The 25,782-nt window shown below is 45.8% G+C and overlaps 1 protein-coding gene across 1 annotated transcript in view; it reads left to right on the top strand.

The window, feature by feature from the left end:
• Positions 1-22,064, top strand: part of AGBL4 (AGBL carboxypeptidase 4) — a 941,572-nt gene extending 919,508 nt beyond the window's left edge. Inside the window, exons 12-13 of the mRNA XM_086617760.1 lie at positions 8,911-9,007; positions 21,941-22,064. Of these exons, the coding sequence (XP_086473886.1) occupies positions 8,911-9,007; positions 21,941-22,064 (221 nt within the window). The remainder of the gene's footprint in view (positions 1-8,910; positions 9,008-21,940) is intronic.
• Positions 22,065-25,782: the final 3,718 nt, after the last annotated feature.

Raw genomic sequence — 25,782 nt, 5'->3', positions numbered from 1 at the left:
CCTTCCCTACAAAGACAAAAATAGTGTTAGTTTCTCTACCTACTAGTAACAGCTCTAATTCTCTCCTTCCTGTTCTCCAACACCACTCTGCAGTGACCACCTACAGATGAGGTGCGTCCAGCTGATGTGAAGAGAGCTTTGGCCCACCTCATGTGTGTCCCTACTTTGGGGAGGAAACCCCCCCTACAGAAGACAGCCTGAGATAAAGTGTAGCATTGACCCTTGAGTCTGAATCAGCAACGTAGGTGGAAATGAGGTCTTGGCATTCATGAGCTGATGCCCTTTCCTTCTCATTTTACTTCACTTAACTCTGGTTGTCCTAACATCCTTTAGTGCCACTCAATCTCAAGCAAAGCACCGAAAGACGCCTTCATCATTGATTCATCCCTTGAGCTGGACCCTCTCTGCCACCCCAGCCCAGCCTAGTCCTTGCAGAGAAGGCAGGTGCCCTGTCTCTGGTTTGGCCAGACATAGTTCCCATGGCAAAACCAACCCCCAGATCTTTTTTGTGCTCTGACAGCCCTGGAAATCTGCCACTCCCAGCAGAGCTTTCTGCTGCCTGCAGCCTACACCACAGTGCCTTCTGAATCAATACTTGCAGATACTGGAGATAACTCAGGGAGAGAAATACATTAATGTAGCTAAAGAAACAAAGATAATGATATTTTTTCTTCCTTTTTTTTAGTTCCCTCCCTTCTCTCACAGAATAAAATTCTCATTTCTTCTCCCTCCTCCATCCTCATCTCTATAATCTGCACTTAGCAGGGCTCCAGACTCTTGAATTATTTCCCACTTTTCAATAAGGCCTTAAATCTTTTTTAAAAACTGCTTGTTTTAATTGAAAAATTTCAATCAATCAATTTGCCCCTTCTCTACCCTCTTGCCTTCCTCCCCTCCCCCAAACAGACCCATTTGCAGTAAATAATCTGTAGCCGGACTTTCTGCTCTAAAGAAATAAATAATTCTGAATTTGCTGAATCCTGCCTGATCTCCCAGCTTTAAATCACTGCACTTTGTACTGAGCTCAGCTGAAATGTTGAGCACACTGAAGCATGACAATTACTTGGAGACTGCAAGTGTTTTTAAAGGTACAGCCTCTGAGGCTGTGGCCCTTTCTCCTCCCAGGACAGTCTGAGAGAGCAGCTAAGCAAAGTCCTGAAGATAAATTGTCTCTTCCCTGCATTTTGCCCCCTACAAATGCAGATGTTGCCTTGTCTTGAAGGGACTTATCAAAGACTGAAAGCAGAAGTCCAGTGGTTCTTTTAGCAAGTCCTTAAGAAGAGGCACCTTGACTGAAACCATCTACTAGCCACTGGACTGAGTTCTTTTTCAGATGGATGATCTGAGGTAGGTTCCAGGAGGTCCTCTGCATCTGCTCAAACACTGGAGAGCAGTGCCCATGCTCCCAAGTGCAAATAGTGGCACTTGAACACAGAAGAGCCTGGGGTATCCCAGCCAGGGGAGGAAGGTCCCCCAGAATCATTGTGAGTCTTGCAACCGCTGTTAGCATTCTGCAATTCTCTGTATCTTTCCTCTATTCAAAAACTTGTTAATCAGTTATATGCAGGTTTATGTCACAAGGGAATGCAATCTCATATTTCTTCACGTTTCTTATTCAATTCTTCACGTTTCTTATTCAATCATATTTCTTAATTTCTTCTCCTTAGGATTATTCTTGTCAAAGCTATTGACTATGAAAATGAAAGCCCTGTCTGAAAATGCAAGCTGCAGCTGAAGAGGGAAAATGCAGCATGCAACAGACTACTGATGCCTAGTTATGATTTACACAACTCATGAGCTTCCAACAATTTAGAGAAGAAAAATGGTTTATCCACACTCTGGTGTGTTGAAACACTCTTTCTACCATTTATCTCAAAACCAATTTTGTTTGCATGGTGGTGAATGTTATGCACAAAGCCATGAGTGGAATGGCCAATGGGAACTATCAGACGTGGAACAATGGATGTCGTCATGCTTCTGGGCTGAGATGTGATGGACCAAGAGGATCCTCCAAAAGTTCAGCTCATTATTTTCTAGTGTATTTTGGGGGGTTTAATTAGAATTGGAAATTCTACTGTTTTTGCAGTTCCAACCAAACTGAAAACAAGAACAGTTAAGACTTAAGTTTTCAGGCTGTTTTTCCCTTGTGTGAACATTCGTCAGTAATAGGAGAAGATTGTGAATGCTGGATTTTTCACTTGGAAATTGCTTCTTCTCTCCTCATTCCTTTTCAGTATATCAGAGAGAATCAGCTCTGTAATTTTCATTGACTCTGTAAAGAGCTGAGGTCAGCTAATCCACAAGGGCTCCTTCCCAGATTTGGCAAGTGACCAGAATTAAACAATACAAAAGATCAGAAACGTTAAAATCACAAAAAGAGACTCATCCTAGCATTTTCCAGATACTCTGATTAAAGATCCCTTAGACATTAATGTGAGATCAGTAAATGCAAGCCCAAATTAATTTTGGGACAATTTGATAGAAACTGTTCTAATCAGGTTTTAAGTACATAATTTTTAAAGTATACCAACATAAAGAGCAATGCTGATGCAACATTTTCATGAACTAAATTCTACTGGTGCTGAAACTCACCCTTTCTGGGTTTTTCTTTTTCAGCTGTGAGCTTGATTCTGACCTCTGTCCCTTAGCTAACCTCACCAGGAGGCCACGCTGCCACAATATTAAATAAACCATTTTCTTTTGTCATTTTATAGTTTAGGCCAGATTACCATTTACAGGAGGGCCCATCTCCATCGCCCACTGGTGTAGAGAGACTGTAAGATGGATAAAATGTAACTTACACGGAGCAATGTGAAGACAGCATTAGGATAATGGAGCAGCAGTCAGAGGTGTCCCTGCAAAATCACGCTCATAGTGCTGGTAAATGGCATGTGGATTCAGAGGTAAAAATGAGCAGTGGCCCTGTTGTGTTTCCAGTGTCACTTCGGTGGTGCCTGAGACATCTCGCTCCTCTCTGTTTCTGTGCTTGCTCTGGACAGCCTGATTTTGCTTTCTCTGTCTGTGTGTCTCGAATCCCATGTTAAATGAAGCACTCCCTTTTCATGGCCACATGTGGTAGCAGCTCTGCAGCTCAGTGTTGCACAGAGGTTTTCATCAGTAGCAACACGTGTTCAGCTGTGTGGCTCCTTTGCTGGTGCTGCTGTGTTGCAGAGGGGGAGTTAGGGTACACAGGCACTCCACCGTGCTCCCCTCTGCTCCCCTGGCTTCTCTGCCGCCCTTCAGTGGCAGCACCCTGACACGGTCAGGGGTGCTGAGCTCTATCCTGGCACTGTCTCCCATGCAGCACCTCCACCTTCTTGCCTTTTTCTCTCTCTCCCTCGAGATCCCTCTGTTCCCCATGTCCAGGTGTTAGTTGGGATCTGCTTGTTTCAGTTTAGTTCACGAAAAGGGCAGGAGTAATAGCTGATATTGAAATAAGTTCAAGGGAAATACAGTGTGGTTCCTGTGGCACAGTCCTTCTGGCAGAGATAAAACTGTGCTCTCTGAGATACCTGTTCTCCAACTATCTCCTTTGATAATGATTTTGAAATATGTAACCAGATATACTAGACATTGTGAACCTTGTTTCCCTGGAGTGACAGTCTCAGGGAAAGATGCATCATCAACCCCCAGAGTTTCACTCTGTTAAACGCTGCTGAAAAGCCGTAGAATATCCGCTCTCACCCTCACCCTCTACGCCTTCCCCCCCTCAAGTCTCTATATCGCCCCAATTACACTTTGCTTGAAGTGGGTCCCCCAGTTAGATGTGATATGGGCAGCATCTCTCACAAGAAAACAGTGTCAGCCCTGTGAAACAAAAGTAAGTAACTGGTGAAAACAGCTCTGCTAAAATAGGGGACTAGTTCTGATCAGGATGGGTGTGATACAATATGGTGGTTTAAAGCTGTGTAACGCCATTTTCCATGAGAGCTCTTGTTTGAGTCAGGAAGGGGTTTGATCCATTGATGGAAGCTGTTATAAACAGACAAGAAAACCTCATCCATATTTCTCTTGAGATTGTATGAAGCTGACAGTATGCTAGCTGACCACAGTCATCTGGGACTCTCCCACACAAAATAACCCCCTTTTCATAAATAACAGGATTGTTGTTGTGGTGGACTGAGATTTGCTGTAGAATTCAGTTTGGTCGAACAAAGAGCTTCTGGGTTTTAATTTGAGCTATTAAAAAGATTAATCTTTCTTTTTGTGTCTCATTTTCCTTCTTCTTTTTCTCCTTCAGCTATTTTTTTTTTCTTCCTGTCTGTCTTTAGGATAACTTAAAGCTGTTTGTCTGAAACAAAAGACTTGCATGGGTCTGCTCAGCGGTGCCTTTGGATTGAATGGTCACGATTTCAAATCCTGCTTAGGACTAAACTTGGAAGAATTCCATAAGCTAATAACCCAGTGCAGTGTTTCAAATTGATGGAGGTGCCGTCCTCTAGATGAGACATAAAACCAGAGATCCAATCTGCTTGGCAGAGACCCCACAGGACTTATCAAAGATGAGTGGGGGCTGCTAACTGTTTTGCCCTTGTCAAATCCTTACCACTACCACGGCTTCTCTTCCTGTTCCAAAGCAATGACACTGGACCTTATGAAAATGAGATGGTGAACTTGAAGGAGCCATCCTTTTTCTAATTATTTAAAGCAGTTTGCAGTGTCTGGCAAGAGAGGGAAAGAGAGATAATCCACTCACTTGAAAGCGGAATGACCCTGAATTTCAAAAAGCAAAACAAAAGCGAGCAAATGGTGCCACCATGCTCTGCAGCAGTGACATTATTAAATGATCAGTGAGCTATTAAAGCAGCAACATTTAGTACCTCCCCTAATGACTTGTACTGCTAACTGGTTTCCAAATTGAGATTTTTATTGCCTCTACGCACAGACAGAACAAGGCTGTGTGTGTGCTTCTAGAAACTCCAGCTTAAGCAGACTCTTCACAATAGGACCGATGAATCTTCTCAGTTGAAAACTAGTAATGGTTTATGAGATTCTCCACTCCTCTGTCCTCTTTTTCTTACCAGGGCTGGAAGCTTTGGGGTATGAGGCATGGTAGGAATCATAAATACGGGGGATTTTGCACAGAGCCCAGCACGATTCTTGAACTTCCTAACATCTGTGAAATTTGGCAGAGTTGCGCATAAACAGAGTGTCCTGAAATCTCCCCAAAACCATTGATGCCATTCAAAGAGTAAATGCTGCGAGAATGGCATTTCGAGGAGGGGCCTTGGGCACGCTGTTTTCCACTTCCAGATAGAAATATGGAGCATGGAGGAACAAATCTATGGAGGAGGAAGGGAGAGGAAAGGGAATTGCAGACGCTTGTGAAGGTGAAGATTCACCCAGACGTTTCCACCATGATTCTCCCAAATGGACTTCTACTGTCTTATGCGAGCTGAGCTCCAATGATGGGAACAGCTGGGAAATGGCCTTCTATCAAGTGCAGATCAAGCTAGGTAGGGAGCTCCTGTGGGCAAAGGCACAGCATGTGTGATTGCAGAAAGGGAGCTGGTTTAAAACCAAACCAACCAATCAACCACCCAGCAAAAGTGGGTTCTGGCTGCAGTTGCATTTATGTATGTGCTCATGATATACGGCAGGCCAAAGTGGAGTCCGGGTCTTCCGTGCATCTGAAATAAATTCAAATGTTATTGCTTTGATTTGTTTTTCTCCATCAGTTCTGCAAACGTGTGCCACCTGCACTTGCTGCATGAGTCAGGCCATCTCTCGCCCAGGCTAGGCAGTCATGGAGAGAGACTGCTTTCTGGTTTTATGCATCAGGCGCCCGATGCCCATGACAGAAACCGCTCATCCTTCACGGAGGCAGCAGGCAGAGCAGTGGGGGTAGGACAGCCTGAGAGACTGTATTAGAACATGCACATTTTTTTATCCGATGCTGGTCTGAGTCTCTCTGCATCGGCGCAGACTGCAAGTCATTCCTATTTTGTGACCTTTTGGTGGCTGCACGTGGCACAGGTTTGCATTTCCAGTTTCTTCAGTGTCCATCTACTTGTGTGTCCATTTTCCACAAAATGCCTTTGCCTTTCCTGCGAATCTTAGCAAACAGGAGGTCTGTGTGGGCTGCGTGTTGAAATTTTCTACATGTTCAGACCTGTAGAAAACTGGGGTGAAAGGCCCTTAGAGGCCCTTCTATACTTCTTTTCCTGAACTTCATACATGACCAGTTAGACATAAACCATTCCTGTCTGCTCTGGGTTTAACCTGTTCTTGAAGACTTCTAGATTGGAGATTTCCAGATGTTCTAAGGCAGATTATTCCAGCGGATAACTGCCCTTACCTTTAGAAAGCTGTTACAAGGACCTAAGTTCAGCAGTAGAACTGGATTCTTCCAGGTCAGGGTTAAGGCAGAGTTGTAATGCACCACGTAGGAGTGCATAGGAACCACTTCCTTGGCTGCACCCAATCTCATCTAAGGGCTTCCTCCCCCAGGACAACAGGTCAGGTGTTTCCCACCGTGCAAACACAAGCGATGTAGAGAGACAAAGAAAAGGGCAGCAGAGCCATTTCTGGCAGTGGAGCCTTCTGAGATTGGCACTGACAAAATGTCCTAGAGACTTTACTGAGTCCAATTACCACTTTATGTCTTTAAAGTGCTGAGTAAATGAAAGAAACTACAAGATCAAGCCATGTTAGTCTTCTCAATCCCTTAAATGTTTGACAGCCCTCTCCCCTTCTTTCAAGCTTTCTCAGACTACTTCGAACTCTTAACCTTTGCCGCTGCTTTGAGTTCACATCTGCAGAAACCAAACTACCCCCAGCCATCCCCAAATTCCGGTAACAATCACGAAAACACTTTCAAAGCAATGCTGCCCTCCCTCGAATTGATAAACTTTAAGCTGTCTCCAACTTTCTGAACTTCCACGCACGTACGGCTAGTCTCGCCCGTCAGCGCTGGCAGGCTGCAGGGAAGCTTGCTGGGCACTGCAGCAGCCGTGGAACAGCCGGTGCTGTTTCACACAACCAGCTATCCCTGTCCACGCAGACAACAGCCCTGAACACCAGCTGTTCGGGCTGTGCCGTACTGCTGGGCAGAAGAATATAGATTCCCGCAGCACATATGGTATTAGGATGGCAATGAGCATATCATGATAGATCCTGAAACAGAGAGATCCATGTCACCATCCCCAGGCACAGCAGTGGGAACTGGAAAGGTGGGACCAGATCACTGGAGAGAAAAGCAGTGTCAGGAGTCATCCTTAGGGTTGTCAGCCACTGGAATAGGCTGCCCAGGGAGGTGGTTGAGTCCCCATCCCTGGATGTGTTTAAGAATAGGGTGGATGAACTACTTAGGGATATGGTTTAATGGGGATTAGGGATGGTTGGACTGGATGATCTCTAAGGTCTTTTCCAACCTAGAAATCTATGAAATCCTCAGCCACTAGACCTGGCCTTGACTGCAGTGCTAGCAGAGCTGGTAGCTGTTTTTTTTGTAGAACTAGAGCTAAAGACTGAATCACATCAGTTAGACCTCCCCTTTAAGTAAATAAATAAATAAATGACACACAGAGATCTCGCAGTGATGCCTGAACCTGATGTCTCATGCTCACTTGTTTTGATGTGTCTAATGTAAGTGGGCGGGTAATAAAAGATTCATTTAGAAGCCAGCGTCTTCACAGGCGCTGCTGGAAGCCCCTGGGACACTGCACTTCTGGAATTTTCCTCTAATGGAAACATCAGCAGATAACTATCGATAAAGTAGAACACGCACACGAAACAACCCAGCAACGGTTTATTTTCCTGGACTGCTGGGTGTCAGATGCAGAGGTGTATTTAGATTTCCCAGGTTATGTACCCACCTCAGCTACCACATCAGCACTCCTGAAATGGCCATTACAATGTCCATTTGGGGCAGTGCCCTGGAGAAGTATGTGGTTACTGTAGCATGGGTAGGCATCAGTTCAAAATAGGCAACTAAAGGAGTTCTCAACCCCTATAATACAGCTGTGGATAATGGCATCAACTGCATTTCTCGCAGTTGGACATCACTCTGTAGATGATAAGTCTGCTCTGTAAGAGTCAGACCTAGTGCTGACATTTCACACGAGCAGGAGACTCAGCCCACAGACATGTTGTCTAGCATATTATTTTTTCAATGCATTTGCAGGTTGTTCAGCTTCTTTTTAGGCAACTGAGTCTTCAGGAAGGTCTGGTTCCTCTGCTTGCAGGGTCTCTGTGGCAGCTCTGATGTGCAGCACCTGCCTAGTGTTGGGCTCAGCGTTAGCTGAAGGAGGAATCATGGCTAGAGAGGAGAGAAGAGCCCTCAGAGTTCCTGCTGAGCTATTTAAGGTAATCTGCTGTCCTTCCAGCTCAGTGCTAAAATCTCCGTTTCAGGTCCTGAATACAACACAATTAAAGAAGAGTATATTCTCCCAGGACAGTGTGGGAGTCAGTGCTAAAAGTTTGGAGGGCTACAGCTTTAATCCCAACCTTGTGTTTGTACACTGGTCCATGGCTGTTCATACCACGACATTATTGACCTTGTTTTCTGGATACAAGCACAGAAATACTGCTTGTATCCAAGCACTTTTAGGTAATATCTTCCCTGCACATGGAAACTGGAAGTCCCCTTTTGTCTAGCGTATTACTTTGTGACCACCACAGGGATCTGCAATCAGGCGTGGGGGAAAAGGGCGATTGTTTCCTCCTGTCTGTGGTTTTATGTAGCATCTGCCTGTGAAAACAAGAAGGAAACAAGATGACCCCCACTTTATCTGCTTGCGTAAGTCATTTTGCCTGAAGCTTGAGCACTGTGGGATGGTTAATGTAAAAATTGCTCATGCATCAAATAGCAGTAATTTACCTTTAGAGTCTGCTTTTCTATTATTATTAATAATTTTTATTTTTATTTTTAATTATTTTTTTAAATGCTCCTTAATTAAAGACTCACAGATATGAAGCTTGGAAGAAACGTGGCCAGGACGTTCTTGGATTACTACAGGCTGAACTCCTTGGTGGAGAGACCACTAGCACCCACTCCTAAAACTAGGTAGGTCAGAAAGCAATTTCTCTTGCTTTAGCAGGACTGCTTTTTTAATACCTTTCATGACTAAACTTCAGTGCTACTGCATTATGGCTTTATAATAAGCGTGCTAGTCTAACCGTGCTTATTTTACTGAAATTCCATTCGGAAATAAAGCATTTATGATCAGGAAAGATACCTGGTTTATGTCTGAAAAAATATTCAGGGGATTTTGGAGATATCGATATCTTTCCTGAATTTTGTCTGCTGTACACCAATCTCACACCAGTATCTTTAATGGACTTACCCTTCATTTATCTCCCAAGAGTGAGAGGAGAATCAGACCCACTTTATTTTGAAAAGTTTTAATTCTGGAAGTGAAAACTTTTTCAGTGCTTCAGGAAATTACTGGCAAGCCTGTGCTAAAGGCAGGGTTCTCCATCTCCCCTTGGACCTGCCGCAGTGCTGGCAGCGAGATGGCAGGTTCCTTCTGCCAGTCCAACTGGGACCCCTTACCTGGGGGTCCCCTCTCAGCATAAGTCCTTACTTCAGCTTTACAACCAGTTCAGTGGATGTTTGTCAAAAGGAAGTTGTTTTGGACATGAAGTAAGGCACTGTTGAACAATGCACAAAGACGTGAACAGAGGGCTTGAAACGTCCAGGCTTGAATCCCTGCAGTGCTGCTGACCCTCTGTCCGGTGTTGGCCAACTGGTGTCCTTTCAGTGTCTCTTAGCTTGTGTGAGGAGCAGGGGAGATACCACTGGAGCATTTGTTGAGAACCAGCATTCCTTGAACAGGTTAAGCTGTGTAATAATGTGAGGAGGGGATCAGAGCAGGAACCAGAGCTCCTGTTTCATAGGAAACACCGTATTCAGAATTTGCCTCTGTTCTGAGAAAACAGCAGTAATGCCTCCAAACTCAAAATTTCCACTTAAATGCTTTTGGGCCCATTGGAATGTTAAATTTGTGTTTCAACTCTTAATAGCACAACCAAATACAATTTATATTTTGCAGTGGAAAGGCCAGTTCCAAATTGGCAACGGAGGCAGCTGAGCCTTGAAATTCACTCTCTTCTTCTCCCCACTTTCTTCCTCCTTAAAAAAGTACCAGTGGGAACAGTTGCTTGTTTGCAATGGAACACTTTGCTACTGAAGATTTTCTAGTGATGTATAAGATGGATGTTACAAATATCAGCCAGGACCAGAGAGCAATTGCTGGAGTTCCTTCTGCAGCCTTTAAAAATCTTCTCAATGTGGCCATTCTGGCAGTTCGTTATATACGTGGTCAGAGCCAGCCTGACTGCGTTAGGTGTTTAAATGCTCTGCTTTGAGTCCATCTCCCTTTCTCTGTTCATGATCTTGACACACAACAGTTTAGGCTGGCTCAAGGAGGATTGTCAGCCCTGCAGTTCCAAATGTTCTTATCTGCAGGGACCTGCAGGGTTAGTAGAGAAAAGCATCCAGCATCTTCCTCTCCTCTGGAAATTGAATGTATCATTTCTCTCAGACCCCCAGAGGCCACAGCCTCCAAGGCTAAAAACCCACAACTATTACTGAACCTAATTACCACCTGACAGCAAAGTGCTTTTCCGTAGCATCATTCAGTTACCTCATCAAAAGGAATGTTTGTTTGCTTTCTTCATTTTAAATTAAAGAACCACTGACAGTGGTAACTGAAGCATTTTAATCTCGTCAAATATCCATGTCCATCTCTATAGAGACAGCCATGCCAGCAGGGAAAGATACACATCTATAATCGGGTTGCACAGAGCAAATTTTCCTCGTTCCCCATCAGAACTTAATGGGGTGAGGGATCTTTTGTTTGGGGAGTGCTACCTCGCAGTAAAATCCTCAGTATGGTAAATGTTCAGCCCAAAGCCAACAGATGTTTAAGGAATAGATTTTTAAAGATTCATGTTGTTAATTTCCTGATAGCTTTCGAACAGTGGCTTTTCCCTGTAAGTAGACAAATGCCTTCTATTTGTATCCTGGGTTTTGTCACCTGACATTTGATGAGAGCCTGTATATGTGTGTGTATATATATATATACACATATATAAAATGTACATCAGTGAAACGAAATTGTTCTTTGAAGCTGTCGTGCTAACTGCAAACCTGTCCAAAAGAAAACCCTACAAACTGCTGGGAGAAGGGAGACGGCTGTGGTTTTAAATGTGTTAAATGTGCTAGGCAGTGGCACTAGGAAAGGATTGGAATATGTAAAATGATACTAAATATCTGTGTAATCAGGACTAATTATATGGCATGGTTATTAGCTTGAAACAGGACATGTTGTGCCCACAGTTTATGAAAATATATTAAAACATTACCAGATTCCACATACTCGTTGAAAGAAAGCTGCAGAGTTAATAAACGTGTAAGGGACAACTAATTGGCTGCTTTGTCCCAGCCTACTCCAGGCAGAACAATTTCTGTTTGAGGGAATTAGCGCAGCAAAAATGTGTTATAACAATAGCCCTGGAAATAGCAACAACCTGCAACTCTTCCAGAGCACATCTGAAAGATCTTCAAGCAGGAAATGTTTATGTTGGTATCACCGTGTTGCAGAGCAGTAAACTGAGGCACGGTAAAGGGTCCTGAGAGTCAGAAATGTGGCTAGTACCTAAATTCAGGAACCTGTTCAGAGTTTAGTCCACATGGTCTGACTGTCTGACAACAGCCACCCCAGAGTACAGGCAAGGCAGGCAGTTCAGTGGGAACTGAATTAGGATCATCTGGAGCAAGAGGCAAGAACTGATGTAACAGCTCTGGTTACAGAACCAAGACTGAGGCTGGGGCTAGCTTACCCTCTGCTGTCCTCTATACTTGTGCAGCTTAAATATTTCAAGAGGTAAAGAGAAATAGCTGTATCTGTATAAGGTGCTTATGTGCCTGTAAGTGAATCCAACTGGTTGGCTGGACCTGTGGTTAAATTCCACCTGCCCTTGTCTACAGAAGCCCCTGGGACAAGCGTCACCTGTAGGTGGGGCCATCAGTTCCTGGCTGTGGAACTGTGCCCACCGCCCTCCCAGGAGTCAGGCTTCACCGGCTTCCGGAGAGGCCACTGTGACCGTGAGGGTAAGGGCTGGAGCCCCCAAGCATTCGCCGTGCTCGCTGGTGGGGAGGGCAGTAGGGGTGCTGCGTTTTGTTCCTGAGTGGCTGGTTGCTAGAAATTAACATCAAACCCACTGTTGGGGTGGTGGTCTCTGAAGGGTTGGGGTGAGTTTTGGTGCACGTAACTCTGCACTGGGCAATCCTGTTCCCTCCCAACATGTTCTCACCAATGAGAGAAGGTGTTAACAGCTGCAGGCCATAGACACCAAGTGTAGAAGCTTCTGCTCCCTCTGTAAGTAAAGGAAACTCTGGGCAATCCTCAAGTCCCCAGGTAGCTTGGATCCCTGAAAAGACCTCTGGACTGCATTAACTCTGTAGAGAGGCCAGAAATGAAAATGAAATGCTTAAAGTGTTTTTTTGGCACTGTCTTTACTTCTTAGATGGTTCTTTATTTATACGCTCCTTATCCAGCGTAGTTATTCTCCCGTGCACCCTACCTCCCCCCACAGCTCATCCAGTCCCTCCCAGAACGCTTCAGCCCCTTCCTTCTGGCTGAGCTTCCTCCAGCCTTCCCCGGTTCCCCCGGGAGTCCAGCCCTATGGCCATTCAGGGTTTCCCACAGCCTGCAAGGGAAGGTCAGGACTTGTTTAAAACAGTAACCCCAATGTGTCCTGCAGTCCTCATCGTGAGACGACCCTGTGATCCCAAACAAATGCCCAGTTCAGAAAGATAATGTCTGTTGTTATCAGCATACTAAGCAATTATTTTCCTGAAGGTGATGTGTCTGCGGCAAGATAGGAAAGCATCAATGACTCAGCTGGGGAGGGCAGGAAGGTTAGAATATTTTCCCATGCGAACTAATGAATTAAAAGCCTTGCTGAAAATGCTGGATGTTTTCTGGAGTGACAAGCTGGTAGCCCTATGAATTTCTAACAGAGTAAAAGAGACCTCTGTGCTGCCTTCAGAAGCTGCTGGAGAAGAGAGCACTGGCCACTTAGACATGCTTCAGAGAGGCTCAGGAAAGTCTGTCTTGGACACAAAGACATCTTTCTAAGGTTGGGTTAAGTGGGCATGGAGCAGAAGAGCACAGTGCAGAAAGGGGCTGTCGGGTTGGCAATGAAGGTTCATGCCCTTCCACTCCTCTTGTTACTGTCCTTTTTTAAGCTGCTTGGTGACCAGCAAATTCTGCTCCCACTGCACTCACTGGAAAGCATTTGAATAGGGCTCCCTCTGATCCTGCTGGTGGCACAGGGGGCTCCTTTGAGTCTCTGTCCCGCACTCACCTCCTTCCTACTTGTACCAGAATAAAGGTTAAGGTTGCTTGGGTCGAAAGTGAGAAATGTCCTCCACTGATATCTTGGTAAAAGGTGAAAAAATCATAAGAGATTATAAGAGAAAGCAGAGCACAGCTGTTACAGACAATGGTTAAGGTAGGAAAACAGAACTTTTGCTGAAAAATTTGCAAATGCCAGTCACCTTGCACTGCCTTAAGTCCACCCCTTTGCTCATATCAGTGGCGCTCTGTTCTTTCACTCTGGCACATTGACTGTGCAGCAGAGCCCTGCTCCAGCACAGCATCAGCAGAGGAGCTGTTGCCCCTTTAAACCACAGACTTTCTTTCTCTGAGAGCCACCATTTCCATGTTTCTCATTTTCTGTACACACTGGAGTTCAAATTGTAGAAGTGCTGAGTGGTTACAGCTCTGGCTGAGGTTAGGGGAGCTGGGCTTTAATAGACACAATGTGAGTACCCTGAAAAATCCCACCTGAGCCTCGCTAGTGGAGCATTTTACAACTCATGTCTTCATCATATTTCCCTGTAGGTAAAACTCAGGCTTTCTGCTCACAGGGGTGTTGGAAGAGAAATTCCTTCCTACATGGGATGTTTCCAGTTGCTGCACTGAAACATGTAAGAGAAAAGTCCAGGAGAAGATGAATAATTGTGTCTTAGAGCAAGGATTTGATGGCATCCAGCAAATAATGCCTGGGGCCACACACTTTAAAAGAAAAGGACAGAACAGAATATTGACTGGCCTTGCATTAATTGCCGTCTGTCCACCATGCCCTGAATGAAACAGCAGTCTTGCTGAAGAAAAAGTAGGCTGTGATGAGGTAATTAAAGCCGCATCAGAAGGCATATCCGCCAGGAGGTTGAATTAAAATTGCTCTGACAGCCTTTATTCTGGCAATTCCTCCTTTTGCTGCTTGACTTTGCAGGCTTAATGATGATGTATGAGTTCACAGCTGCGTATCCAACAGACTGGGTGGGCCCACGGGACTGTCCCGTCATCCTCAGACGTGATGGGCACCGTCATCTGCATCACACTGGGTGAAGCTGGGGAATGACTTCCTCTGTATAGGCACAGTCTGATGGGAGCAATTCTGCCAGGACAACTCAGTCTTTCAAGTTTTGAGACCTATCTTGGCATGAAAGAGCTATGTCCAGAGGCTGTGTGGTCTTACGGGCTCAGATTGATGCCATCCCAGGGATTTGCTGCTTTCTGGCATGTGCTGTGTCCCACAGGGATGTTCTTCCCAGTCGACCTCTTGCTGTCTTTCAGAAAAATTCTTCTCTACGCTTTTAAGATCTGCCTTCAGGATTTTTGAGGTTTCACCTACATCTGTTAGTGCTTTCTTTGACCTGGCCATGACTGAGATGCCAACTGAGATGACAGCTGAGAGTGACGTGAGCTGGGAGCAAAGCCACCTGTCTGCTTTATGTAGATGGCTGCTTCTTGTCATTCTCTAGGGGCTCTGTCTGCTGCCATCCCCAGATCACTCTCCCAGACCTAAATCACTGTCTTGTCAATCTTTTTCCTCACCATTTTCAGTGCTTAAGAAGAGAGCGGTGTCTAATAAACAGCAAAAAAAAAAAGTGGATGACCTAGCAAGAGTTATGAATTTTGTCAGGGTAACAATACTCTAGACCAAATTTGATCTCAGTGCAACTGAAATCTGAAATACTCCACAGCTTCCAGGGCACAGTAGCACTGCAATGCTGTGAAAGTGCGAGAAAGGAAAATCTGGCACCTTTTCTTTTCTCATGACTTTGCTCGCAGGAAAGGAGATGTTGCTGGCAATCTTTGAGCCATTCATTCCTTGGGCTCTGGTGACAGGGCATAGGCGTATGTTACTACAGGAAAATAGAGCCCAGTTGGCAAACTGGTTTGAATGAAACATCTGTGCAGGCCAAACGAACTACACGTTCTCTGACACGGGCAAGGAAACAGCTCAGATTTCAACCACACGTTTTGGCCACACTGAGAGGCGACCACTGCTACTAAGAGCAAGTTCAGTGTCTCCACGTTTTTTTTTTAATTATTGCAAAAATAGAACTGACTTAGGTCTTCAAGAAGTTTCCCCAGAACGATCCTGAAGCCATTTGTGAGTCTGGCCATTCCTCTTGCCCACAGACAACACACGCAGGCTCTTCACCTCCCGAGGCGACTTGTAACATTGGCAGCTCACCTTTCTACACCCCAAGGGGGTGAAGGGACTCCTAGAAGTCCCAAGGCAGCAGAATGGTGCCAGTATCATAAAAGCTACTGTCAACGCCTCCTGAATTGTGCAGACACAGCAGAGTGGTTTGTTCCCGTTTCCCGCACACTGTCTTACCTGGCTCCCTGCGTGTTCAACCAGTGCAAAGTTCATATAAGCGTTTAAAAAAACCCTTGCTTTATGCTCCCACATTGGCCGGTGCTCCTTTAAAAGGAAAATAAAAAAAAACAAAAAACAAAAAACTGCTGAGGAGTCAAAGAACTTCAATCTGATTTCTAGGGCTGTAAATTGCATTAATAATGGGAGCACTACTATGGTTTAAAGGCAAATTACATGTTTTGCCTCAAAAATTAATTTTTGTTTTTTCCTCCCTTCTCTATTGGTAATTATAATCTGTCAGCTCACTCCCACACAAGTCTGCACGTTTTATGCAACTCTTGATACTTGTAGCTGTCGTGAAAGAAAACCTCTCAGGCTTTAAACGAACGGTGACACATTTGCGTGGGTTCAATGAAAAGGATCCGTTTGCAGTTTGGGGAGATTTGCAGTGCTTGGCCAGCTCCCAGCGGAGGGCTCACCAAAATACCACATTACAACAAGCACCTTGTCAAGCGTTTGGGAACCGGAACGCCGGCTGGAAGGATTTTACCCTGGATTTAAGCGCGCACACACTAAAGCACATGCAAACAGCCAAATACACCTGCGGCTTGGTCCTGCTTTTAGACAGTTCCTGAGCAGAGTGTGTGTGAAAATACTTCAGCACTGGGCCAGGGAGCCAGTGTGCCTGATGGGTGGCCCAGCAGGAGAAAATAATCTACATTACTGTATGAGGCAGATTGGGTCCACGTTAACAATCCCTTTCAAAATGAAGGTGCTGTCAGCTGGTTTAATTTAATTTACTCTACCCTTAATTTACTTTTGGAAATGAGCTAAATGAATAAATTGAATTATGGCTACTTTAACTCTGAAGGAGCATTTCCACATAGGAGCTTACTGTGGTTTCACTAATCAGCTTTACATTTACACCCTAAATGTATTTGGATTAGCTCTCACAGGCATCCTTATGTAGATACGCCTGGAGATACCCACCTGCTTTCCTTTTTCTTCCTTGGGCTTGTTGCTCTGAGGAAGCCAGGGCTCAGTAAGCAGATTTACAGCATCTGTGCCATTTCGTGCTTCACCCCTGTCTGGACTCTCCCTGTATTTCTAAAGAGCTGTATGTACATGTCTGATGTACATACCACGTTAATCTCAGTATCACATTGCTAACTCAAACAAGCTCAAGAGATGGCTGTTTTCTGCTAGCGTCTCATCAGGTAAGTGCAGTCTGTTATTCTCCTGCTGCTCCATTGGAAATACAAGGATGAGAAACAAGACAAAACCTGTTCCCATCCTCTCTGCAGCTTCCTGGTCCAGGGTCAGTAAAGATATGCAAGGATGGCTGGGTCTGAGCCACATGTGTTGCTTGTAATTGTGGCTACTTCTTCTTCTTCTTCTCTTGATTGATAACGTGATTCTAGTTACAAGTTAATAATTCCTGCCTCTGTGCACTATCTTGTTGGTGAAGCTAGTGTGCATGGCTGCAGTGAGCTGGGGAAGGATGGCAGGAACCGAGGGATGGACGATAAGTAGCAGGATCCCTTCTGTGGCAGAGGGAGACATCCACAAACTCTCCTGGGGAGCAGGTTCTAGTATGTTGTCTTCTCTATAAGCAGCATGGACCAGCCCCTGCATTCAGAAAGGTAGGGCCACAGGGCATGGACCTGATGAGATTTCCAGATAGTGCTGGGATTTTCCATGCACTGCATTAGTGGGGTTTGTATGGCCCAGAAATCATAATGCGTTGTAACAGGTGGGTGGTCATCTCACAAGTGTGAATTTGTGCTCGCTTTCTGGAAATAGGCACTGGTGACCGCTTGCAAAAAAGAACAAAAAAAAATCAACCCTGTTGTAATGGCTGAGGATTTCTGACCTTTGCTCTAACGTTTTAAATTTGTTTTTATTGCTTCTAATTGGCCTTGCTTTGGAGCACGCACATTATCTAACTGCCAGGGCACTGGCTGTCATTATCTGCTGGGCCATTTGATTTGTGTTTTTTACGTTTGAAACTTGTCAGACATTCCCAGAAAATACTGTGCTCCCCTCGCAGTGTCAAATATGGGCCTGGTTAATTGCGCATCCCTGAGAGCGAAGCGTTTGAAGTAATCAGGCATTGATTGTTTAGCTGCGATGGCTGCAATGGAAACGCGTCTCATCTGTGTGGAGGGGAGAGTGTAAAAATTAGATCAGCAGATACACGACAGCAGCTAGATTTCGTGGTTTCAGGGATCAGAGGTTAGCCATTTTCCAGCCTTGATGATTCATTTTTGATCCCACTCATGTGCCTCGGATAACTTTGTTTCTCCTCTCTTTGCAATTTAAACACAGAATTCTCTTCTGGTGTGGCCCTCTTTAATATACCGGCTGCAAAGTCACTAATTCAAATCTACTGCTCCCCACTTCAACTTGCTTCATGGGACGGAAACAAAAGTCAGGAAATGTGTGTGAGGAAGAGCTCAAAATGCCACAGTGGCACAAGCATGTTTATGGCAGTGGCTTTGTGAAGCTCAGCTCATCTAAAACATTAGCCTGCTTTGTAAATTCGCTCATTCATTTTAAGACCTTTAAGGTTTAAGGTTTCCTAACCGTTAGAAATCCAGATACAGTTGTTTTAGATGTGAACATGTACACTACATTTGGAGTAGATGTATATAGGGCTTGTCTTCCTGCAGACAGGCTGAGCACGCTACGGGAAGCAAGAGGATTACCCCCATTTTGCAGATGTGAAAAAGAACATTGCTGGAAACACCGAGATGTTAGACCTCCATGTGAATTATGCATCTGCTGTATTTTGATAGAAGCAATTTTGCTGTTGAAATTAGAGGTTGGCATTTTTTTCCCATGGGGTTCTGTAACTCAAAATTGTGTTGAGATCAAGCATGTAGTGGATTTTTTTTTAGCTGTAAAGGTAAATGTATTCAGATTATTCAAGTGGTGATTTTTTGGATGTACAATTAGTTGACTGAGAGATGTGGTATAAATTTGGTATTGTAATTGCTATGCCTCTGAGATTTCAATTTGCAAAACAGTTTGCATGGCTGCAAGATTAACTGTTGTACGTGTGATGAGCACGCAGCAGAGTTGTGATTTGATCGTGACTGTCTGTCAGCTGGCTGTACGTCAAAAAAACATCACTTTGTCACAAGTACCTGATGTGAACAGAGTGGCTGATACTCACGATGCTTCAGTTCAGTGGATGCCTGGATGGCTGCTAAAGAAGGCCAGCGTCAAAACTTCCCGCCTGTAAGTGCTCTTGGTTAGACAGGATTTCCTTTCATGTGTTACCCAAATCATGAAAAAAGAAGGAGGTTTAAGACCCACTTTTATCCTCTTTGCCTGTTTTGTATTATATTGTTTCCTTCACTCGCAGAGAGGAGAATAGGGATGATGCTCAGCAGCATTGCTCCAGTGGACTGGCCAAGCGGGCACGGAGAAATGAGTGTCTGTGCAGGAGAGCCAGGCTTGGCGCAGACAGGATCCCAACCCTGCCTGCCCGGGGAGAGCCAGGCTCGGCACAAGTAGGAGCCCAGCCCTGCCTGCCCGCCCAGCACCAGCTCTGCCTGGGAGCAGGCAGGCTGTCAGCGGTGGCACGGGCAGCGCTGATGCGGCCCCAGGGCAGGGGATGCATTGACTGGCTGGTTTTCCTATGTTTTTCAGGATTCTCCGTTTGGTCCACAGCTGCTGCTGTGTTCGGGTCTCCAGTGTTGTCTAGGAACATGTCAATGTAATTATACACAAAACAAGAGAAACTGCTTGTTCTCACTTGACTGTGCTCTCAGGTCTCCCTCCCAGGGTCCTAATTTATTTATTTTTGTCTCAGTGTTTATCTCTTCCAAATACCACTGTGCCTTAGGTTGGTGATTGAACTGTGGAGATGCAGTAGATACTGAACTGGTGGCAGCTGTGACTGCAATGGGGAGGGGAGGCCTGGTGGAGGTAAAGCCCTCTAAGCCCAGTGCCCCATTGGCCCCTACATTATTTCAGTTCTTTTAAAACGTATTTTGAAACCTCCTTCTGCAAATAAAAGCAGAAGCACTGACAAACACAACACCCGCCTGGTGGGGAAGGCAGATTTCCCCGAGTCGCTATAGCAGGTGGGTTTAGAGGGGCCCAATTGCTCAGGGGTGAGTCAGGGTGGAGGGATCAGGAAACCTGGGTTTCCATCTCAGCTCTTTTCCTTTCAGTTCTCCCCAAGTCTGCATCGTGGCCTTTGGTAAGTCACTTCACTTTCGGTGACATGGCTATGTGAATGGAGAGGTCCTCCCCTTCGTAGTGTTTGTGTCTCAGTAGGAACTGGTAGAGCACCAACATCAGCTTGGCTTGGTCTCCAGCCGGGTAGAGAATACAGATAACTGATACCAGAGAGAGTGGACTGAGTGCTTAGAGAGTGGATCAGGCACAAGCAGAGGATCCTCCCCGTTTGGGTCCTGCCATAGCAGTGGGGGGTGAATGAACTAAATTGGCAGGGCATGGCGGGTATTGGGAGGGTCAGGAGCAGTCTGAGTGGGCACCCTGAAGGCTCACTGGAGCCCCTTGGCTGGTGTGAGCAAGACAGACAGCGCGGTTTGATTTCCTTCCTCAGGATGGGAATGAATAGTCAGGTTTTGCCACTTTTACAAAAGAGAAGCCAACAGAAGTTGTATCTGCTTTTACAGTTGCAGCACAGCCAGCTTGGCGAGGGGAGGTAATTTACATTCTGCCTACATAAGTGGGAGATCCGGCACCATGGGGCTGGAGCTTGGTACACGCAGGGGATGGATGATGATGGCTGCTGAGCTGGAGCTGCTTGGGATGAGTGTGGAGGGACCCCACTCTCCGCCAGCAGTCCGCAGGCAGGGTTGTAGAGCTGTCTTGGCTGGTTCCTCTGGCTCCTGGTCTCAGTGTTTGAATCAGAGGCACCTTTGCAGTTCCAGTGTGAGCTGTCAGTGCTGGTGGGGGTTTGAGGTGAAGCTCCCTGCTCCAGGATGGCCCAGTGCTGGCTGAGTCTCCCTGAGCAGCGAGGGACAGTGCTGCAGGACACACCCCTTGTCGCTCAGTCTCTCGTCAAAGCGACGTCTCTGGGTACAACGGTGTTTTTCCAGGCCTGGCTCTGCCCAGCAGCTGGACAGACCTGGGCTGAGGTTCTCCAGTTGCATGTGCCCGTCTCGCCATGAAACATAAGTGTGTCGGCAGCCAGAGGGAGGAGTGATGGCGCGCGCTGCGCTGTGAGATGGAGGGGATTAATTGAGGTCTCTAAGCAAAGAGGTCGTGCAAGTAAATAGAATAGAAACATTACAGACTTCACTGTAATAAAGGATGGAGATTTACTTTTCCTTAAAGTAGCAGACATTCATCACAGACACCGTAAACGCACACCCAGCAGCACTTCATCTGGGAAACCAGTAGTGAGACTTACCAGGAACCAAAGCCTTACAAAGTAGGTCTATTCCCCTGGACAAGCTGCGGGAAGTCGAGGAGCTGCTTCTGTGGTGCTGAGTTGTGAGGAGCTTAGTTCTTAGCCTGTGAACTCCTGGGGCATCACTGCAAAAGTACTTTGTATTTAGCACAGCTCTGCTGCTTTGGAGGTCAGTATTTAAACTCCCACTGCTCTGCTACGACTGCAGCCTGAAAGGTGCGCTGGAAACACCACGCTCCAAACTTACAGTGACGACTGAGGTTTTGCATGAGTGCTAGATAACTGGAGTGAACAGGCACAGTGACATAGCAGTATCACATCAGGCTCTCTGACGGCACAGCTCTGGATGCTGGAAGCACTGGTGTCGCGTGTTGGGCGATGGGTGTTCACCGGCCACGCAGCAGGAGCCTGTCACTAGAGTTTGGCCCCAGCTGGGAACACCCCTGGCAGCGGGGGCAATCCAGTGGTGAGCAGACCCGTGAACCCAGCTGTCCTGTGAATGGTATATGCCCCAGAAGGAAACATTCACAGTGATACGAAGGCTGTTAATGAGCAGAAATGAAGTGAAACGTCTCAGGCATGCGAGGGCTGCAATGGGGAGACAAGAGCAGTAAGCGCATTAGCCCAAAGGGAAGCAGTGAGGCCCTTCCCTTGGAGAGATCAGAGCTAGCACAAAGCCCTTGAAGTCTCCTGGAAGGACTAACCCTGCTCTGGCCAGAGGAGGATGGGACCAGCTGGTCTTTAACCACCTCTAATTTGTCTCAAGCTGCCAAAGCCTTCCTTACAGATGCACTTCAATGTGAGACTTCACACACGGCTTCTCCTCGGAGCACCATCCCACACGCAGCTCACCTGCTGCTGGAACACCGCAGCATTTTACCATACCTGTCCTGTCTCTCTCTTTTCTTTTGACAGGAAAGAAAAACTGCCGGTTTTTAAATGCACCACCCAGAGGGGCCAAGGGAACAGCTATGCTGGCGGCAAGCCAGAGAAGAGGAGCCAGGTGCATCTGAAGGACCAGTCTCGCTCCACACGATGAGAGGAGAGAAGAGGAGAGGAGACGGGGTGGAGGAGCACGTCTAGGTCTGGAACCAACGATGTTTCTCTTTTTTTCCCAGACAAGTATTTCTGAGATAACAAATAGTTCAGGGAGAAAAGGAGGAGAGGGAAATTAGCTAGAAATTTTACTATTGATTCTTTTTTTATTTATAGATGGTAAATCAATTTCAGGGCTCTTTTTTCCTTTTTTTTTTGGTCTCATCTCTGGGGAAAAAAAAAAGAGTGACTCAATAGATTTACAGAAATCATTTGTGGTGCCTGAAAAGCTATTTGTTAAAATGAGAAAGCCTCCCCTTCCTCCACCAGCCTCTCTCTCTCTCTAAAGGGGTAATCCATACGATGAGCTAACGAGGGAGTCCTGGCTCCCCTGCTGCCCCATGGGATGTCTCCTCTTTTAGTGTCAGGCTCAGAAGCTCTTATGCCAATTGCATGTGCTAGCCCTGTTAGCTTGCATTAAGAGAGCCTGATAAATAGCTTCTGGGAGTCAGGCAGGCGCTCCTCAGTGTGCCGTTTATCATCCGCTGCATGGTCAGGTGTTTTGCTCTTCTATCAGATCATTTGAGGAAAGGAGTCATGAAAAATGTTACTGTCAGGCTACAGGCATGAAACACACTGCAAGACCTGTCTAACAGGCAGGAACCATGGTCCTCCAGCAAAAACTGGTTGGGGTCTAGAAAGACTGGACTTCCCAACCAATGTATGACTGAGGCAGTGTGAGCCGGGGTAGTGCTGAAAGGTATGAACAAACAGTGTTGTGCCACTACTGTAACAAATCCCAAGTAAAACCTCACCACCTTCCCATTACATGGATGGTTCGTGAAATCTCTGCTCGAAGCCACCATCACAAGGCAGCCTTGTCTCTTGTCTTGTGTGACTAATTGAAACAGCTGCCAGCGATGTGGATTTGAAGCGCGAGGCCAGTGATTCTCAAACAGGAAAGTAAATGAGGGTGACCCTGAGGGGAGACCGAGAGTCTCTCGGGATGGGAAGGGAGAGCGCACTTAGAAGTGCCTCTTGCCAACCCATCAGAAGCCTTGGGAAGCAGTTTCTCTTCACTATCTTCTGCTAGGAGTTGGGCTGCAATAGTGGCTTGGAGAAGAGAAGGTGCCAAGACCCAGTGGATAGAGAGATAAAGGATAAACCAGACTGAAGGTGAAGACAGACATGTGAAACACGACTGAATGAGCCCTTCTTGCTGTGGGGTGGCCCTGAAGAAGTAGTAGCCCCAGACACTCCATTCTGTAGTAAAAGAACTGGGTTGGTTGCTCCTCTCCTTTTTCCCAGGATTTGAGCACCATGATCTAGGAACAGAGTCAGACTCAGCTGGGTCCTCATGGTGGCCTGTGTGTGAGAAGAATGGATCCTGGGGGTAAATGAAAAGGTATGAGAAAAACTGAGAATTATAGCCTAAAATAGACCTTCCAGGTAACTTAAATTTACTGTCTCTTGTGAAAATACTCTGATTCTTCAGCAATGGAGACCTGGCTGCAAGGCCTGAGCATGACCAACACTGAACCAAGGTGTGATCCTAGGAAGAACTGAAAGAAGCTTGGGTTGCATTTATGCAGCCAGGAAGCTAATAGGCCCTCATATGTGCTTATCTGTCTTTGAATCCAGTTTCCATATCTGTGTCTCGACGGACAGAAGGGAGCTCTGTGTAAGGTCCTTGAGCTCCTTTCCATACAAGTAAACACAAAGCATGCAGAGTCAAGGCTGAGGTCTGCGCTCTGTGTCTCAGGAACTCACACGCCCTTCCGGACCCCCATCACAAAAGACCTCTTGGGAGCAACTGGCACATGGTTTCCATCCAGGTAGCATTACAGCAGCCAGAAAGAGTGAGCAGGTACAAGTCAGGACAAAAATTTGGCTTTGCATGCCTCTGAAAAAGGAAAAGCTACTCAGGATCTGACAAAACTTGAGCTGATTGTCTCTGTGCATTAGCCACTCGTTAGCTGGGCTTTCATTAGTTAGTTTCTCTCTGATAAGGGGAACTTGGTTGAAAACAAGAAAGAGATATCCTACTGGAAGGAAAATGGCTTAAAACACCAAGCAAACCTGATATTGTCAGTATTTCAAGGTGAGGGAGTTAAACTGTGCACATTTTTAAGGAGAATAAAATGCCTTCATATGATGAATTCCAAGGCATCCAAAAGGCACAGTGCTGGCTCCCTGTCTCCAAAAGCAGAGTAATGAATAGCAGTGACAATGTGATAATTAAAATGACCTCTTGGAGATATGGATTAGAAGGTATGCAGAGGGGGATAAGTTCTCCTTTGAATTAATCTAGTGTTAATTTATGACTATCATTGGGTTTTATAGGTTTTTAGTGGAAGACTTTCAAAGTTGGTTTACTGGGGTGATAATGTTCCTTCTGCATATTCATTGGAAAAACACTTGCAGAATTCCTCATTATTTCTTTTGAATGGCTCTATATATATCTATCTATATCTATATATAATGAGAGAGTTTCAGGTATTTGCTTAGTTGCTAAAGAATCTACTTCAGAAATATGAATAAAGTTACAGAAGCATCTGTGGAATGAGTGTATTGTTTCATTTTCATTCCTTCCTCCTCACAGGCCCTCAGAGTCACTTCAAAACCAAGACGTGGACAATCTGGTTCTGGGAAGCCCTTGTGCTGCCCTGCTCTTAGTTTTGAGAGGCTCCTGCTACCTGACTTGTAAAAGTTGGTCTGTTACGTTTAGATTTAATAACTGGATCTTCCTGGAAATCGCTGTCTCCACTTCTTGTCTCCTGCCATCTGTATCTGCCCCACAACCTGCAATTTCCAGGTCTTAGTAGATGTAGACTGCTCATCTCTGCCAGAAATGCTTCCTTTCTGCTGAGATATCCCAAGCTTTTAGTTGGATAGAAAGGACAGATTGGAGATAGTTACCCATATGGGAAATGATGACATCCCATTTGTCAACTCCCATGCTGGTAACTTTCTTCCCATCCTCTCCACCTGCCTAGCAATACCATAACATCCAAACATAAGGTTATCTGCCGAGAGCATCTGCCTACCTCCTCAGTCAGGCAGCACGTCTCTTCTGGAGCCCACCCTCCCCATCCTTGTTCCAGCACATCATGTTCAAACTCTTTGCTCTTGCCTCCTATTTCACGTCTATTTCTGTTTGCCTCTGGCACCTTCTGGTCCACCCACACCCACAGCTGCCCCTATCCTTTTTTTCCACTCTAAACCTAATCACGTCTCCTCTGAACCCTGTAGGCAGAGTTGACTCTATAGTGCTTTCTCCAGAGACCCACCTCTGCTTTTGGGGTTCACCAATAAACCTTGTTTCTTGAAAGCTCTCGCTGACCAGCTGGGCATGGGAGCTGGAGCCTTTCACTGCAGGCTCTTTACTAGCTTGTATGATGAGCGCTTACACTTTGGTGTAGCACAGTACGTGTGATGCACACACACCATTTCACAAACGCTTGGGGACGGTATCAAGGGAGCTGAAAATATGAGACCTTTTGCTCCCAGTGTCTAGTCCTCTTTCGTCCAACATGAGCACTGAGGTCCCTCTCCTCCATCTGAGCAGGCAGATCCTGCTTCAGAGCCTACTTCTGGCCAGCCAAGAGCCTCTTCTTCCTGGAGAAGGTGATCTGTGTCTCAGATGTAAGTAGTAAACATTGTACTCTCAACAAGTAATTCTTTGCTAGTCACTTGTGTCAGATTCAAAGTAAGGCAACGCC

This window comes from Tauraco erythrolophus, chromosome 10 (genome assembly GCF_009769465.1).
Source record: "Tauraco erythrolophus isolate bTauEry1 chromosome 10, bTauEry1.pri, whole genome shotgun sequence".
NCBI lineage: Eukaryota > Metazoa > Chordata > Aves > Musophagiformes > Musophagidae > Tauraco > Tauraco erythrolophus.
The sequence above is the reverse complement of the archived record's forward strand: the minus strand, read 5'-3'. Positions and strand labels throughout refer to the sequence as shown.